Raw genomic sequence first — 19,535 nt, 5'->3', positions numbered from 1 at the left:
ATGATTATTATTTTTGAGAATGATTATTGAGTAATTTGAAGTGTCACAGTTATGTAGCTCTTATATATGTAAATGTGAGCTATCTGGTCTGTTTTTCCACATGCTGAGTAAAACACAAAGGAAATGACTTGCATTAATAAGATACATGTCAGTAGCACAGTTAAGCCCTCATGAAATACAGGATATATAATATATTTTCTCACCCTAGTGTTTATCCACATGATTTTATTATATCCTCAATGTGTCCATTTCTGTGTATGTAATGAAAGCAATATTGCTTATATGTCTAATTTAATATGTCTTATATTAAGTCTTATATCACTTTTGTATTTTTTCTAGCAGTCAGTGGGCCACAGGTGTACAGTTTTCACAGTATTGTTTATTGGCCTCTTAAATAGAGCTGTGTGCCTGTCATTCGATGTGTGCATGACAGGCAATCACAGCCGAGCACCCCACTTTACTCTCACAGCCAGAGGGGGGAGATAGAAGTCCTGCACTCCAGCTTTAACTCCTATATAACTTCAACCGGCTTCACTTGTGTGGCTCCATTGTTGTAGTACCTATATGCAGAAGTCAGCTTACTTCTCATTAGATTTACTCTATACACACACATGATACAGCTAAATGCATGCTTGACCACCTCTGGAGTGGAGTCATTGCAGTTACAAACGCAACAGTTGTCGCCCTCTAGTGGTGAAATGGTGGTGTACATGCAGTATGGTGTGGTATTATGTGGCCCATTCAGGGGTGTGTTCTTCATCTTGTACCAAATGTGTGTGCATTATTTTGTGTTGTCTTGTGCTCAATTCCATCTCCATGTGTCTTCACATCTTACCCAGCTGATCATATAACCTCTGTTCCACTGTCATGGCCTGAGAGCCCTACTACCAATGGCAATAATCACCGTGAGTAACACACACTGACCCTGCATTTATATCTTACTACGTTAGTGCTAAAACTAATAATTGATTAGTTGATAGGAAATTAATCAACAACAAATGAGATCATTGATTAATCATGTCATTATCAAGCAAAAACGCCAGACATTTGCAGGTTACAGCCCCTCACTTGAGAATCTTTGGGATTTTGGATCAAACAAGCTATTTAAGTTGAAAAGTTCATTTTTGACAGACGCAACATTTTGACACAAAATCTGATTTGAAGGTCTTCTAGCTTTTTCATAAACTTTCAACCATATCTCACGGTCTTTATCAGCAGATGGAGTTTTCTCAGTTGTCATGGAGATGACTTTTTACTGACAACTGAGCAAACTTCATCCACTCAAGTTCCACCTACCAGCTTTTACTGGAACTTTCAACCACATTACATGGTCTTCATCATCATGAAGATTGTTCAGTATTAGTACTAGGTACTGACAACTGAACGAACATCTACTCAAGGTTACTAGCCTCTTCTGGTGCTCTCAACCACATCTTGTGGTCTTCATCGGTTTGTTGAGTCTGTTAGTATTTTACTTATTATTTATCTTAGTATTTATACTCAGTACTGACAACTGAGTGAGCTCCTTCCATTCAAGGTCCACTTATCAGCATTTTCAGAAACTTTAAGTCCCATGTCATGGTCTTCATCAGCAGATGGAGGTTACTCAGTCGTCATGGAGATTGCTCAGTATCAGTATTGACGAAGACTGTGAGAAGTGGTTGAAAGCAGTTGAAAGTTGTCACACTGGGTTCTGGAAACGTATAGTGGCATATTTCATTTATTGACCAAATGATAATTGAGAACTAGCTTGATGATGAACATGATTATTCATTTGCAGCCCTACGGTATATACACATCATTAACATGAAATAGGTAGGAAAGTTAATTCTCATCATAAAATGCAAGAATGATGTAATAATTGAATAATTCTAAATGTCTTCCTGTGTTTGGGTGCAGAGACGGAGGTGTTGGACCAGCCATGCTGTCGCTCCCTCTATGACTTTGAGCCGGAGAATGAGGGCGAGCTGGGTTTCAAGGAGGGCGACATCATCATCCTCACCAACCGGATCGACGAGAACTGGTACGAGGGCATGATCAACGGCGAGTCCGGCTTCTTCCCCGTCAACTATGTGGAGGTCATCGTCCCTCTGCCTCAGTGAGACTGGCTCCTCAAGTCCTCTGCAGACTCCTTCCTGCCTCATCACACTCAGCCTCTGTCCTCGACTCAACTCGGTCCTGAATATGCGTGGGGCCGGCTCAACGCGAAGCTGAAAAAATATTCTGTCTTCTGAATTTCAAACCGAGCCAGAGAGGTAGTAGTTTTGTCCCAAGCCGACGTAAGATCAAATGTCACTGATTGCATTGTTGTTTTTTTGTTGTTGTCGATATTTATGGACCTGAAGCCAACTGAAACCCAAGCCATTAAGTGGGACCCTCTGCCTGGTTGGACCCATTGTGTCTGACTGAGGTGAAAATGTCAAGAAGTCATCAAACTCTGTAATCATCCTGTGAGTACTATAGATAAGGCTAGAGGCCGATGTAAAGAACTGACAGGATGATTACATCCTGTCAGTTCTTCTTCTATAAGGCTGTTTAATGTTATAGAAGTTTATGTCAGGCTGTCTGCCTGCTTTTGCCCCGTCACCACAACTTGAGACTCCTTAACTTTCGTTGAAGTGCACAATGGACATCATGACTGCATTAGCTCTTTTTTTGCATTACAGCCACATGAGGAACATGACAAATGTTATAGGGTATTATGAATCCTGTAAATTATTATGTAATTATCCCCAAAAAAATGATAGAGGCTTTGTGTTTGCATCAAAAATTGAAGTCTCAAGTTAAATGATCAGTTGGCATTACAGAATTACTTAACAAAAACACATTTGTTCTTTTACACCTAGTATTCTACCATACATATAGTTTTATGTTTGAAAAGTGACATTTAAAAACATCCAACAAATTCAAGGGGTAAGTGAGAAAATGTATGTATTTTTTTGTAATTTGGGTGAACTGACTCTTTAAAAATACAGAGTGAGAACAGTTGATGAGATGATGGCCAGCTCATATGTTTAGAAAAGCACAGCTTTTATTAGTCACCAAGACCTCCAATATGGCTGCTACAATCCTGTATTCTACTGATTTTGCGTTTCATATTTTAAAAGCATTTTATGTCCTTATGTTGTTGGTTTCATAATCTGGAGAAACCATTGAATCGCCTGATTCTTTCCTTGTTGAACCTTGTTGTAGTAATGTCACCATGTTATCAGATGATGTGTACAAAGAAATAGTTCCTAAAACTACGAAAACAACATCCAACGTAACGAACCAAAATGATCCTTTAAAATGTGAACTTCAGTTCTCACTCTTAAATTTTTGATCAATGTTGGCTTTAGCTCGACAGCGCTCTTCCCTCACACACAAACATTCCACTGCTATTTATTTTCTACATGTTTTTATCATGTGTGTAGTTTTGTTCATCTTTTTAAAGCCACAGCCGTCGGACAGCGATCACACCTAACTCACAGTTGAACTCACCGGTGTCTGAAAACCTCACATTGCACTGAGATCATGGTAGACTGTACGTGATGTGTATTACTCCTCCGTTAGACTCTGCCTGTGTCCAGTTCAGCCTGTCTTGTGTTGTATCTTTGTACCTTTCCGTTCACGTCTTTCCTCCTCTCCATTACTGACGTTGCCTGTTTGCCTGCTGTGCTCTTAAGTGTCGCCCAGAACACGTTTTTACGACTGCGAGGAACTGAAGTGAACTCTCATCTCTCTGAATGTCCCTCTCTTTCTGTTTACATGCTCTGACTTATTGTGACATGATGTAAGGATTGTACCGCCCGCTCTGTCAGATAAGGATGAATGCCTTTGACACATTGAAACCATATGAAAGTGCTTTTTGAAATGTCGTCTGTATTGCACTGAAGCTTTAGAATATACCTACCACATATGTTTATGGACATGCACCTTTTTATTTGTTAATGTTTTTGTTCTTCCTCTTCTTCAGCGTTGCACTTTGTCTCGTTCACACTGGGGTAATAATCACTACCATATCAGATATATATGTGAAGTCAAAATGGTAGATAGTTAGATTTATATAACCACAGATGTTCATTGTACTGTGCTGTGATGAATCCACTATCTCAATTGTTGTAATCTAGATTGGAAAAATGGTTGTATCACATCTAAAATCAGACGTAGATGTCTGTGGAAGTAGAGGATCCTGTTACCTTGTGAAACTCATTCCAGTTCTCTTATTAGCTAGTGATGAGCAGTAGAATAAGTAAAGACCTGCAGTTACAGTTTGGCTGTGCTGATAAACCTGTTTATTTAGGAAGTTCCATCATGACATGAGTTGGTAAAACACCTCGGTAGCCTGATATTTAGCAGTCGTCTCTCCTGACAACATTCAGTTTAGAAAAGAGGGTGAGATTACCTTAAATTCTCAAAATTACCTTTATTTAACTTCAGACAGAACCAGACCAGATTCGATACATACCTTTATTTCTAATTTCCTTATGTTTTCTTACTTTCTCTCTTTTCTGATATTTTAGTAAGAAACCTCCCTGTTCTCTGGTCTGCTCTTATTTTGTTATCCATTGATGCAAACTCTATGATCACCTGTTGTCTGGATAAATTCAACACAATGTACATTTCCACAGAATTAATTCCATCAATACAGCAACATAGTCATGTCATAACCACCACTCTACTGCTCTCACTTTCTCCTCTGACAGAAATACTGTTTTCTATCCTATTGGTAAACCAATTCCAGCTACTCCTACTTTGCAGGGGTTTTTTTTTTGAGCGAGTTACTGTCAACGAAAGTCAAGACTTCCTGCACAGATATTTCACATTAAAAGACTTCCAGCATCTGGAAGTCTTGAAACATCTGCAGGTAACTTAACAGTAACTTAACATTGCTCAAAAAAAAACCCTGCAAAGTAGAAGCAACAGGATTGTTCACTTCATCAACAAAGACTACAACGAAAAATATTTAATATTTTTTCCTGAACGAAATGAGATCAAAGACAAAATTTAAAAGTAACCTTTGAAAACAAAAACTAAGACAAAATTAATTATATATTTCATCCACATAAAAACTAAATGATAATGTGACAGATGAACAAATGTACTAATTACTGTTTTAATGCATAATAAATATAAAACAATTATTTGACTTAATGTTGTGCTGATGGAATTAGTGCTGTGGTAATATACATTATACAGAATGAGTCATTATGTAAGCCACTGTAACAGGTCTCTATGTTTACCAGCCTTTATTAGCAGCTGGCTGAATGCTAGCCTTAATTTGACAATTCAAGGCACTCCAAATATTCTAATGGTGTTTCCACAAAAACCTTTTTTCTCCAGAAATTTGTGAAGTTCCTTAATTTAGTTTTGTGCACAGAGTTACTGTTAATGTGAACAGAAATAACCCAGACCTAAACTCAGGTTTTGGGTGTTGGTTCCAATACGTACTCGATGGACTACACTCTTTATCTCCATTATTTAGTTTCATCTTTTATTGTATGTGGACTAACTATACTTTATATACAATAGAGAGAAAATACACAAAATGTATTGGGATACTTACTGTTAGCTTGCAATTGCTTAGATGTTCAAGACGTTGCATGATGATGATTTTTCTAAAAGATTGTTATGATGGATTTTGGATACTGGGGAGTTCCTAGCACAGAGTTGCTACGTGCGACACACATTACTTCACAGAATGGAAGGAATCACAAGGTTTAATCCTGCATCCAGTCTTAAACTGTTCTTTGTAAAACAATCGAAAACATTGGCAGAAGAATCTCTTCTCATCAGGTTCCTGTATAAATGCAGTTTTCATGAAACATTTCCAAGCCTTTGACTGGGTTTACAGACGATTTAACACTGAATTCAAGATCAGCCTAGTTTCACTTATCTTTCACAGTTAGCCCCACAGTATGAATGACTGACTCTTTGATACACTAAACCAAGATCTCTCAACACTGTACCTCTGTTTGCCTTTGCAGTCCACAAAATTCTCTCCTCAGTATTCATTTTACAACCAACTTCAACAAAGGAAACTGGCTGCGCATCTCTGTGTTTTATTTTTTCAGTAGCATAATTTATGCAAGAGGTGTTTTATAGATGTTGTAAATGAATATATTAATAAATATATTGCGTAAATAAATGACAAGCAAATATTGAGCCGCCAGTCGTGTGTTTTTTATTTGTGTGCATTTTTATCTGTGATTTAAATGTGACCAAAAGTATGTGGACGTACTTTTGTTATGTGACTCCTTTTCCTGGTTTGGGCCCCTAAATTCCAGTGAAGGGAAATCTTAATGATCCAGCATACAATGATATTTGAGAGAACAGCGTGCTTCCATCTTTGTGTCAACAGTTTATGTTTGGCCTTTTCCTGTTTCAACATGACAATACCCCTGAGCAGCCAGCCAGCTCCTTAAATAAATGGTTTCCAAGTTTGCTGACTGCAAGCCAAGCCTCATCACCCAACACTGATGTTGAGTGATAAGAAACCTTACTAATGCAGCCAGGTAAGAAATCTGATGGGAAGTCTTCAACAGAAGAGTGAAGGCTGTTAAAGCAGCAGATCAATGCCTATGGTTTTGGACTCACATGTTCAACAATCATACAGGGATGTAATGTCCAGATACTTTTGGCCTATAATGTACCTTAAATCAGTAGTTCTGAACCTGGGGGTCTTTCTTTTTTACTTTTACTATATAATTTAATAATGTATAGGTTTATCCTACAGGCCTATTAAAAATGAAACAGTCTAAAAATGACTAAACTGCTGACAACCCAACCTGTACTGAGGGGTAACGAGTAGACATGACTTTTTAAGGGATCATGAGCAAAAACAGTTGGAAAGTACTGTCTTAAACCCTCATCAGTGATCAGTCTCTAAATAAATATTCATACTCTTTACTAACCAGACATCTATTCATCCATTGCACTTGAACATGTATAATACATCCACAATCATAGATTTCTATTCCATTATGATGTCCAAAACTCACATGGTACAGTAAGCACTGTTTTAAATCACATATTTGAGTGTCTTCAGGCTTTAAGACTCACCCAGAATTGGCAAACATTTATTGGTGACAGCATTTTGATCTCTCCATTCAATTGTTATTTTTCAAGGCGGTGTTGAAGCTTTAGTTTATTAACTGATAACTGCTCTGTCCATCCAGGTAATAAGATTTTGCTCCAGGAACTCTGTATGTGAAGGGTTTTTTTCTTATCCAACGGGAGAGAGATATTAGTTGATGAAAAAGGAATCCCATTTTCTCCCTTAGCACCAGCAATATCAAGGAATGCAGATAGCTTTGATTTTATTTGTCTGTGTTTTGAGATATCTATATCTGAGATTTCCACCTCGTCATCAATACAGTGGAGATGAATGGACCTCACTGTATACAGTTTTCATTGGAACTACTTTCTACTGAGGAAATAGTCCCTATAAAAACAGTTGACAGCACATTCTATGGATTATCCTGAAAAACGAGCACCAATTTTTGGAAGATATGTTGCCATTTTAATTACCTTTTTTCAATGCTGTGAACATCCCAAACAAAAACTGCAAACAGCTAGAGGTAAGAATTTAAAAAAATGTGTTTCTTTGTAATTTGGGGGAAAACCAATCATTTTGCTGGGGACCCTTTGAATTCCAAAGTGAGATCCATGGGTAGATGAATAAAGGCAGCAACATGCTCCCCCATGGTTGTAGACTATATCCAAACCTCAGCACTCCTCTGTTTGGACCCTCTGACTTCCCTCTTACTCTTCAGAGGCTGCCTCTCTCCTTTCTGACAGTCTTGTCTCTTTGGTTGCTCCGGTCTTGTCCCTCTGACCTCCTCAGTCTCCTGCATTCTGCCACAGTTGGCAGCACAGGTCCAGTTGGGCTGGTGACCCACCACCAGGTCCAAAGTGGGTAGGGAGGTGGTACTGGTCATGTTCCTGAAGCCCAGAGAGGAGGTGAGAGAGGGACTATCTGGTGGGAAGGTTTCATATCCTCCTCTCATACCTGGACAACCCCCCCAGGATGCCCTCTCCTTCAGCCTCACCACCTGGCGGATCTTCTTCCAGCCCAGATGGTTGAGCTCCAGTAGGTTGAGCAGGATGCAGAAAACCCCTACACAAAACATGAAGAGTAGAAAGATGGTTTTCTCTGTGGGCCTGGAGATGTAGCAGTCCACTGGCTGGCTGCAGGGGGCTGAGGAACACAGAAAATGGACGGGCACCTGGAAGCCAAACAGCTTCCACTGGGCCAGGACAAAGCCCACCTCCAGAACTGCACGTAAACATACATGGAAGACATAACATTTGGACAGAACCCCTCCAGAGACAATGTGACCCTCTGCAATCCCCTCCTTGTAGGTGCAAGCACGGGCCTGGCTGAAGGACACCATGTTGTTGGGGTCTCCCCTCTGTAGGCTCTGGGTAGTGATGCCCTCCAGCACATCTGCCAGGCTGTGACCTAGATGCTTATGGGAGCGGATGGAGCAGCTGTCTGAGTCGCAGCTCCGATCATATGCCTCCCGTCCGCTGTCTCGCCCAACATCCGGGCCTGCCTGTCCTGTGAAATCCCCGTGTCCTTGCCCTTGCCTCTGGCTGGCATTATGGGGCAGCTTGGACAGGTTGTGCCACGTGTAGATGATGAAGCAGAGGGACGGCGTGGAGACGCTGATGATGTGAAAGACCCAAAAGCGAGGCTGCGAAATGGGCGCAAATGCATCGTAGCAGACAGTGGAGCATCCTGGCTGCAGTGTGTTGCACACAAACATCTCCTGCTCATCTGTGTACACGTCTTCAGTCGCCACAGCAACAATGAGCAGCCGGAAGATGACCATGACAGTGAGCCACAGACGACCGATCATGGTGGAGTGCTGATGAACAGCATCCAGGAGACGTTTGAGTAGAGTCCACTCCGTCATGGTGGCCTGTGGCTGCCGGCTGCCTCGAGGAGGGACGAGCTGCCTGGAGTAGAGCAGTCTGCTCTGGAGAGATCCACCTCTCCTCTTCCTGAACTCCTACCCTGTTGGACCTGATGACACCCTGAACTACTCTGCAGAATACCTGATCTTGGCTAAACTTGTCCACCTAATCTACACTACCTTCTGTTCTCGAGTTTCTCTCAATTCTTGAAATTCTTGCTTGTCATTTCTTAGTCAGAATGTTCTTCTATAACCAGAGTACCTTCCCTCCTTTGCTTTAGCCTGTAGTAGACTTCCTCTCTGCCTGAATGTTCCCCAGCTCTGCCTGCCTTCAGAGCAGTGGAGCCATTGCAAGAGAGAGCCACCCCATCTTTCATAGATAAGGATGTCCACTTGACATGAGTCACTTGGCGCACTTACTTCTCTCTTGTCTTTAGGATCCATTTTAAAACCAGGAGACATCACCCTTCCTCTACTGGAGGACTCACTGATAGTGCCGACTGATAGAGCATTCTTCACAGATTAGTCCTCTGAAAGCTAATGGGCTCTTCCTTTAATGGAGAGGCATATTTTAAATGCTGCAGTGTTGATGACCAGCACAGACGGGCATGCTCACTGTCAGATTCCGGAAAACCCTTGGAAGCTGATATACACAGAAAAAGGTCATAAAAGTTGTGTTTAGATACACAACTGAGTCAAAATAATTAAGAAATAGGGTTTGAACTGGTAAAAATATGGCCTTCCAGAGTTAAGCCTTAATATATCAATGGTGTCTGGTGAGGTTTTTTGTTCCAGGGCTTGTTTTGACTGCTCTTCTCCAGCCACTCGCCAATCCTCTTATCTGTGTTTTAAAAAAAGACCCTTGAAAGGTCTGCTAGCATCAAATCAGTGTGTCCCCCAGATAAAACACTCAATGACCCCTTTCCTTACTTCAAACAGTCCTGGCAAGCCCTGTCTGAGTCTCTGTCTCAGTGCTCTGCCCACTTTCTATTTTCATTTTTATTTATAATAATACTAATACTAATACAAATACTACGACTACTACTACTACTACTACTACTACTAATAATAATAATAATAATGATAATACATTTTATTTATAGAGTGCTTTTCAGGGTACACTACAAAAGTTGATCATAGAGATGATCATAGAAAAACAACACACTAAAAGCACATATCATAGACTAAAAACTAAAAACATATTGCATACAAAACAACAAACTAAAAACATATAACACATTAATCATAAATTAAAAGCAGTTCTGAAAAGATGAGTTTTGATTAGTGATTTGAACATGAACAGATTGATGCAGTCTCGGATGCGTCTCGGGAGAGAGATCCAGAGGGAGGGGGCAGCTATGGAGAAAGCTCTGTCACCTCAGGTCTGGTGCTTTGTCCTGAGTGGTGGAGACAGGAGGTTGGTATCAGAGGAGCAAAGGTTATGGGAAGGAGTGTGGTGATGGAGCAGGTCGGTAAGGTTGGAGGAGGTTCTTGTTCTGGAGGTCTTTGTGAGTGAGGAGAAGGACTTTGAATTGGATCTGTTGTGGGAGAGGGAGAGGTTCTGTAGGACGGGGGTCATGTGGTCACAGGAGTGGGAGTGGGTGGGCAGGCGAGCAGCAGAATTTTGGATGTACTGGAAAAAGGCAGGTTTGGTGATTTGTTTGACATGGTGTTCAAAGGTTGCTGTCAAAAATGACTCAGAGGTGCAGTTTTTAAACATTAAAGATGCACTGCGCAGGAGTTAGCTCAAAGCTAATTTGCATCTGGAGTCCCCCACAATCAAAACATACAACAGCACAACGACAAACAGTACAAAGCAAAAAACACACAGAACACACCATACAAAATACAAAATACAAAGCCACACACAACAGCACATCACATACACCCACAATGTCAATCAGAATACAATAATATACAATACAACACTCCTTCTTATCCAGAGAACAGATTATATAATTTACCACCTTGCATGCTGCTGTCAAAGTTCTATGTCCAGACTGATGGGAGTTTAAAATGCAATGCTCAGATAGAAAGCGACGCAAGTGATTATTGATTAACTGTGTTAAGGGATAAACTATTATAGGTGCCGCCAGCAGTAAGAGTCTTGTATTCTAGAGGCAGGGGTGTTGTCTATTTTAGGGGGGCTTTAGCCCCCCATAAATTTTCTATAGTCCCCCCAAAATAAATGCACATTACTAGTTTAAATCATCAATAGTTTTTTCTCATTCATTTTTCCTTCATCGAATTGTGCCATTGCATCTCCAAATTCACAATGTACCTAGAGGGTCAGGTGCTAGGACCTGGGAGAGGCTGCTGCTGCTCTAATCCAGTGTTCCATTGGCTGTGCTGCCCACTCTGCAATTCCTGTACCATCTTTGGCAGAGACTGTAACGGTAGTTGTGACAAAACTTTACCAAGAGAAACATAAGTAGTTACAGAGTGAACCTATCCCCAATATGAATTTGTGGCAAATAATAGGCTAGTTATCAAGTTGTTACTCATTTATTACCTGCCTAACATTCGCTAACTTTGAGTTTAAGTGAGGAAAAGACAAGAGGCTATACAACAGTAACGTGATACTAAGTAGCTGACGAGCCAGCCAGCCAAAGTGTGAACGAGCGAAAGAGATAGAAATAATGTTATTGACAGCTCTTTACATTGCTTTTATACGCCTCTTAAGTATTTCGAAACAATCATATCAGTAGGCATAGATTGTTGTTCATAATCAGATAATGTCAGGGAAAAGGTCACATTGTGTTGATCATATCACAATTTTATATCCCTCAATTCCTCAGCCTGTAGATGGATATGCCAAATTTCTTCAAAAAAGGCTGCAAGTCCGCCAAAGGCTAGTCAGGTGAGAAGATTTTGCCACTAAAGACAAATACAAATTTAAACTGGTTGATCACTAATTAAGCCTTGAGTTCTTGTAAATGTGACTGATAAAATAACGTGTTACTAAAAGCAGGCAAGGAGAGGGAGAGAAGCAAGATGGAGGAGACTGACAGAGCTGAAGGGGGAGATAGCATTCCTTGACTTCAATACCATTGCTTGATCTGTGCCTGTCGTAAGTAGATGAATAGCATTAAAGTCATATTAGATCTGTGCTTAATACAAACTATGAAGAGATAGATCTACTGTGTGCCAACTTGACCAAATAGACATATTTTTGATTGATTTTACACCTATTGCTAGTTAAAAAAAAAATTAAAAAAATTCCTTCCCCCAGACCCCTGAGTAAAGGCTTAGCCCCCCTATCCATAAATCTCTAGTGATGCCCCTGTCTAGAGGTTTGTTCCAATAGCCCTTTTTGGGTCAACTGAGGCCAGGGCATCAGAAAGCTCCTCAACAGAGAACTGTGGAAGGGAAAATCTTTCCCCAAAGGGGGTATTGTTATTACAACTACGCCTGTCTTCAACTGAAGGAAGTGTAGATAGATTTGGATTTTCAAACAGGTGACCAAAAGAAATAAAATACCTATTTAAAATATCACCAATTTGTTCTTTATCTGATACAAGTACAGACTCTAGAGGAAGATGCTTGAGTAGGGCATGATTTAGTGACGTCATTGTTTTCTAAAATTTAGCCGGATTTTCAATCGGACAGGGTATCAACAAAATAACATGACTTAGCATTTCTAACTGCCCTGACACATTTGTTTCTCAACTGTCTAAAGATCTGCCAATCAATAGAGGACTTTGGACCTTGTGATTTTGCCAATGCTACATCCCTTAACATCTCTGAGATTTCAGGTGTGAACCAAGGATTAGATCTATTTTTTACCCTGTATTTCTTAAAGGGAGCATGTTTATTTGCTAAGGAATTAAAAATTGCTTAAGGGCTGATTCAGGGTCAGGACTAGCACATAACCTTGTGATATCACTGAGAAATAAATCATGAAGAAAAGCCTGCTCAACAGAATGTTTAAAGTCTCTCTTTATAATAATATGTGATCTTTTTTTGTCTGCAATCTCTAATGCAGACAATTGGTCAATGATCACTTAAGTCTAGTGCAAACACACCACTGGCTGTAAATTTATGTGGTTAACACATAAACCCCTGCACCTCTGCATGGACCTCACCCAGAGTGAAGTTAAACCGACAAGATCGTTGAGAATGTTAAAATATTTAATTATATAACATCAGAATTTGGAGGGAAAATATAATTCAGACATCGGTGGGGTCATGTCCTTACCATCCACACCCAACGCTACACCTATGTGCAGAAGACTCAGAGCTGTTGGAGAGAGATCAGGGAGACAGTGAGATGCAGCCAGAGGAAGCGATGACGGACATTCAGAACAGTAAAAACACTTTATGTCATGATTCCTGCCTCAGTCCTGTGTCTCTCTACCAGTTGCCACTTCCCAAGTGGCTCTCTCCCTCTCTCTCTCCCTCTCTCTCTCTCTCTGTGTGATGGTGTGAGTGGAGACAGCAGAGCCCCACCAGCTGCAACCCGTTCCATAATCAAGACCTCTACTTGTACTCAGCCCTGCCTGATCCACACTGCCAGATCATAGCCTCTGCTCAGTCAGTCTATGCTTCAAGCCATTTTTTCCTGCATTTATCCTGAGGGTTTTTGGCCGTATCCTGTTCTCACGCTCTTTCTCTTGTTCCCTGCAGTCCTGTCTGCTCTGTCTCCTGTCCCTTGTCTCATCAGCTTCCACAGATTCCGCTCCAGACTTGTTCCTTTGCCCCAGCCTCTGCCACTGTTTCACAGCTACCAGTACTAGTTTCCTCTGGCCTGCATTAATAAATACATTTTCCTACCACGGCCTTGTCTCCTTGCCTCTGTGCCTCTATCTGCACTTAGGTTCACCCCCATATAATAACTTTAGGCTTTAAGATGTCATCCTACAAACCTTTACACTTTCTTTACTCTCACCAAGACTGACTCCTATATCTGCAAGGATCAGGTGCAGCAGTATCATCTCTATCATGATGGTGGCGTGCAGGTGAAGCATAAAGCACATGTGTGTGTGTGTGTGTGTGTGTGTGTTAATGTCCAGACAGCCTCCTACAGTGCTTTTGTCTGTTATCGATCCAGACTGAGGCGCATGCTGGATTAACATCTTTTAATGGCTGTTATGGGACCTGATGAAGCGAGGGATCGATAGACTGGAGAGTGGCCCCTCACTCTTGCCCTGAGAAGGATTAGAGAAGGCCCCCGTCACATTTAACACAATGCAAAAGGAGGAGGGGGGTTGAGGGTTCCGCCGATTGTAAATAGACCTTGACTAAAGCTCAGACACAACATCAGCCGACCCAGACCTGCAGCCAGAGGCAGTGCCCCACAGGCCCGGGTCTAACGCCAGCCACGGAGAGGACAGGAAGTGGCTTTTCTCCAGTGCGGCGTGACGGGGCCCTGTGTATGTTTTTATTTTGGACGGTAATCCCACACGTCTAGGGCTCCGCTCTCCTGCCGCTGTCAAAGGAATTATCCACCCTCTCAGTCTGTTCATGAAGGAATTCCCAATGATGTGCATTCCCTCTGGGCTTTGTCAGGAGCAGCCTGGGAATGAATAACAGACAGGATTAGAGGGGAAAGAGGGAGAAAGAGAGGGACTGGTGCTCTGCCAGTCACAGAGAGTCCTTCTCTTTCTCCCCTGTGCTTAGGAGTTATTTTTCAGACTTTTATCTGAGCTTACGTGTAGAAAGAGAGAGCAGACCATAAATATGAATAGAGGGGGTTTCTTTAGAACACAGTCTGGGCTCCTAATCTCCTCCACACTCAGACATCTTTGACTATTTCTATGACCAAAATAAAAAAAAAATAGTTCTTTCAATGTACATAACTCAAAATCAGTGGATTATTGTCTGAAATAATTATTATAGTAGTGTAGAAATCTATCACTATTTTCAATTTAATCCTGCTGATAAACTATATAATGTACACATTGTCAGTATTTATTATATTTTCATGGTGAAAAAAATGATTCTGTATTACAGATGTTATTTTTGTCATGATACTTCATACATCATGTGAGAGTTGAAACTCTGGCTGTCTCATGGTTCTGTGTTGTCCTCAGGATTTTGGGAGGTTGACTGTTTCAATCATCAGCACAAGACAGACCAAGTTCCTGACAGTGTCTCATCATCACCCGTACAGAGAATGTACAACAATGAGATAACAGAAAGACAAATGAATATTGTTCAGGTCTATCACTTCCTAATATTTCTTGTTCTTTCTTTCATGTTCTGAGACACTTATTTTAGTTACTTATATTGAGTTTAAAAGCAGTGGTTGATTTCAGAGGAATTTATTTGCTCTGTTCAAACTAAACCCAAATAAATATTCATTCATTTTTATTCATTTATTCATCTCTTGCTCATTTATCTGAAGCTAATATGAAGCTTCAATCAACCAAATGAGTCAAATCAAGTAGATATCTTTCAACATTACAATCTTTTTAGTGGCAAAGTCCCTCTTTTTGTTACTATTCTTCCACCACAGCTCAACAGGGAAACACTGACACTGACATTTGATGCTAAAAAGACTGTAAATGTGTCAGATATCCACTTGATATGACTAACTCAGACTGCTGAATGCATTTTTGCACAAAATGACTGTGTGGACAGTGTGGATTTTGGCCTCCATCACTTACATTGAAATCACATTTGAAGGAACTTTTAATATCCAGTATGAACAGGAGGAATGATTACAGAGAGGAAAACCTCTTTCACTGTTCATACGGACACCTGACTGTTGATTTATGACAGACTTGAGAAATTGTGAACCTGTCCTTTAAACTGTCCCTGTCACAGAATGCAGGTTCTCCCTAACACTCCTTGACAAGGTTCTCCACAGGTTGGGAGTAGAATTTAAAAAAGCTCCAGTTTTCTAATGACTGTAGTTCTGATTATAGGAGGATCTGAGTGAATATGAAGGCACATAAAACAATGAAGGAAGCTTCTTAGAGCTTTATAAACATGTTAAAGCAACATTAAGATCAGACATTAAGTTCAAATGATTGAGGATGAAGAACACAGACATACAGTACCCCTGTCTTAAAGCAAACACAACAATAACACAGCAGCTCCAGCCTACATTAGCATTGGAGCTGAGAGGCCAGTGAAGGGCTCGCTCTGCTGCCTGCCTGGTAGCCCCCTAACAGGATTAAAAGGGGGATATGGTGAGGTGGCGCTCCTGGTTGGTGTAACTCACTCTGATGTGATTTCCATTTGTCTGGTCTGGCCCTTACTTTCCTCTCTGTCTAATCCCTCACTATTCTCACCGCCGTCCGTCAGCCACAGTAATCTGCTGGCAGGCTTTCGGAGGAGAAGCCTCCACACACTCTCTCTCTCTCTCTCTCTCTCTCTCTCTCTGATAAACACCGAGGGAAACAGCCGGTTTTCACTGTGAAGGAACAAACACCATCACAGAGCATTTGTGGATGTCAAGCTGGTGGTAAGACTACTGTTAGACATTAACTTGTTACTCTGTACAAGTTGTTGTTTGGAACCTATCGGCTTAGCTGTCATTAGCTCCATGTGTGACTGGCTCTGCAGCAGTTCAGTGTTGTGATTCATGTGTTCTCTGCTTGTGTTTGTGATGAACAGCAGTTTGTCATAAACAGAGTTTGAGAGTTTGTGTATTGTATGATTTCAAATGAAGTGTTTTATAATAATGCTGAAAAGAGAGTGTGAGCTCTAGTGCAAATGTTATGTGTGTGCCTCACCTCACTGCTGAGCTTCACATACAGGTTTACATTACAGTTTAAATGTACACTGCAAAAAAATTTTCCATTTTCTCAACTGATTTCTGGCTAGATTGAGTCCTAATAATTTTTTTCTATGTATATATGAAAGAAAGAAAACAAAACAAAAAAAAAAACAAGTGACAGGAAGTATATTTCAACTTATTTATCAGAAGTCAGGTTAGAAACAAGTTCAAAGATTCTCACTGTGCTAAAGTGTTAGCAAACAATACTGCCTGTTAACACATCTAACAGACACAGAGCAACATTAGCATCCATATGAAATGATGTTTCTGACCACTTGACAAATCTATCAGTCCAATATTCACTCTTAGCTCTGTTTTGGTCTCTACCAACTCCTGAGAAAAATATCTGGCATTGTGTACAGACACAACAACTAAAACCTCACAGACTGTATGTGATGATCCACGCTGTAGCCAAAGAACGTGCACAGAAGAGCTGGGTGAATGGATAACTCCCTCTAAAAGCACAAATAGTCCTTATTAAAGCTATTTGTGCACAGAATGATTTGGTTTGATTTTATTTCGTCATTAATAACCTATACATAACACCAAATACATTCAACAACTATGCAGGTTAAATTAACCAGATGCAACATTAATATGAACACAATTGATTAGTGAGCTTCGGAGGTGTCGATACAGAGCTAGGCTAGTTGTTTCCCACTGTTTCCAGTCTTTAATGCTAATAGGCTAACTATGTCCTGACTCAAGCTCCATGCTTAAAATGCTCCAGAACAGCAAATGTGTATTTTCCAACACAACTTCATTGTTATATAGTGTTTTTAGGAAAAGTTTCGTTTTATATTCAGCAGAGTAAAGGAATGAAAATGAACGAAAAAGACAAAATCGGTGTTGGTAGTGAAATTCAGGTCATACTGGCTCCAGTTTCAAACACATTCAAATTGCAGATGCTCTATATGTACATGATAATCATTGCTTTGAGTGTACCTCCTACACTGACTACCTAGCTCTCAGTATGTGCATTTATTATCACTCTTTGAAGCAGCATGTTAGTTTTCTGCCTCTACAACCTGTCAGATAAAGGAGCTTATAATTCTACTACACCTCCCCAAGAGAAGAGGGACAGCAGCCAGCTGGCCCTGAAGCTCACCATGCTCCCTGCTGTAACATCTTATGAGCTGCTCTGCTGAGGCTTGGATCCGTTAGAGCTGTTAGATGCATAGAGGTGGCTTATACTGCACAGATAGAATGACATATCATGCATGGACAAATGGGGAATGTGTCCAGGGGTGTATAGCATATCAATGAGGGCAATAAGAGCTTATTTATTTATTGTTTTTATGGGTTCAAATATGTGTACACTAATGTCATTATCTAATTTCAATATGTAAAAACACAGCGTGGATGCATGCTAAAGACAAAATCAAACAGTGTTGTATCTGAAGGTGTGAACTCTCTTCACTCTGATTTAACAACACACCATCATTATGAATCATGTTCAAATTGGACGTCTGACTTTTACACAAGAGACCAGAGTTCACCCCCCGTCACAGACCTGCAATTAACTTTTTCAATCATTGTGACCACAATCTTCCCTTACTTTACAGATACCATAGTTACAATGCTATTGAGAATTTAAAAACACTGACATTGGACATACTGTGCATTTTATTATGTCATTGAATGTAATCCAGGTTTTGCAGAATCATCCAATATCATCATTCTCGTCTGACAGTGGAAGTTGCATTTCTTGCTGATGAACTGACACTTACAGTTGTTATGGAAATCTTGAGCTTGTTAATTCAGCTATATCAGGAGCCTAGGATGTCTTATGCTTAAATGTTTATTGACAACTTAATCAATTAAGGAGACACCTGAGGTACAATCAAAGTGCAGTCTTGTCACGGTGAATGTTACTCCAAAAGTCTGCAGGCAAACTCTCTGCAGGCCTAGTTAAACTTTCAGAAAAGGATTAGCTTCTCAGACAGCCTTGGCTCGAGACAAAACATAACACCCTGAAAAGAGGTAAAGCTTGACCCAAGAGGGGACAGCTGGATGAGACACTGATATATGAAAAATTGCTTTGCAACAGTCAACATTGCCTTCAGATTGCTCCTGATGCTACTAATCAGCAACAAGCAGGGAGAACATCACTCACCCAGCAGCTCACTGATAAGAAGCTTGTGGTCTGGGTTGGACATCTCTGTCTGTTCTCATTTATTTAATACTTTTATTAACAGTAGTAGGTAGATTTTTTTAAATGACTTTTGTCCAGTATGGTTTTTGTTTCAACTCTTTTTAGATAGATACTAATGTATACTGTAATGTAGAGCAAAACAGGGCTAAAATGTGGCCAATCTAATTTACCAAACAATCTTAATTTAATTTAATGAAATATTTGTATTATGTTACATGATGAGCTCAAACCTTTTTAAAAGGAAGCAAAAACAAATGTCTATTATCCAGATATATGTGTGGAAATACGACACCATGTAGGTTACGTTTACAATACACTGACTTTTCCATTAAATATATATATATATATATATATATATATATATATATATATATATATATATATATATATATATATATATAACTATGTCTTTATTTTCACCATATATGTTATCATACAGTATAAATTGCAGGTATATTCATATATTGTTTGATTATATATGATTATATATCATTGATTAATAATAGCATTTTTTTTAGCTAATCACAATTTAAAAATATGATCCTTTTTTGTGTTAGCAGGTTAGATCATAAACATTCTTTTAACTTATTAGTGGATTGTCAAGTTTATAATTTAAAATTTTGTCCACATCCATCCAATAAAAGACTGTTGTCTGTATGATAACAGACTCTGAGTCCTGATGAATAACACATCAAAGTAAAGATGGGACGTACTGAATGCTGAGAAGCTTGATCCTGTCCGTCTCTGTGTTATA

General features: G+C 40.0%; 2 protein-coding genes across 5 annotated transcripts in view; one reads left to right on the top strand and one right to left on the bottom strand.

The window, feature by feature from the left end:
* sh3gl3a (SH3-domain GRB2-like 3a) overlaps nucleotides 1–6,144 on the top strand; it is a 42,248-nt gene extending 36,104 nt beyond the window's left edge. For 3 of the 4 annotated variants that reach the window (XM_044350713.1, XM_044350625.1, XM_044350868.1), the window contains exons 10-11: nucleotides 840–905; nucleotides 1,900–6,144. In XM_044350713.1, the coding sequence (XP_044206648.1) occupies nucleotides 840–905; nucleotides 1,900–2,102 (269 nt within the window). In that variant the 3' untranslated portion in view covers nucleotides 2,103–6,144. The remainder of the gene's footprint in view (nucleotides 1–839; nucleotides 906–1,899) is intronic. The other variant, XM_044350786.1, reaches the window with a different exon arrangement.
* A 1,002-nt stretch (nucleotides 6,145–7,146) lies between these two features.
* On the bottom strand, nucleotides 7,147–9,230 carry gjd6 (gap junction protein delta 6). The gene has a single exon (XM_044360117.1). It carries the CDS (start codon nucleotides 8,898–8,900, stop codon nucleotides 7,695–7,697), a length of 1,206 nt encoding a protein of 401 aa, XP_044216052.1. The 5' UTR covers nucleotides 8,901–9,230; the 3' UTR covers nucleotides 7,147–7,694.
* Between the last annotated feature and the right edge of the window lie 10,305 nt (nucleotides 9,231–19,535).

This window comes from Thunnus albacares, chromosome 1 (assembly GCF_914725855.1).
Source record: "Thunnus albacares chromosome 1, fThuAlb1.1, whole genome shotgun sequence".
Lineage (NCBI taxonomy): Eukaryota > Metazoa > Chordata > Actinopteri > Scombriformes > Scombridae > Thunnus > Thunnus albacares.
This window is presented reverse-complemented; position numbering and strand designations above follow the sequence as displayed.

What these genes read in the sequence shown, in the direction of transcription:
- gjd6 (XM_044360117.1), bottom strand. Translation starts at nt 8,900, where the DNA reads ATGACGGAGTGGACTCTACTCAAACGTCTCCTGGATGCTGTTCATCAG.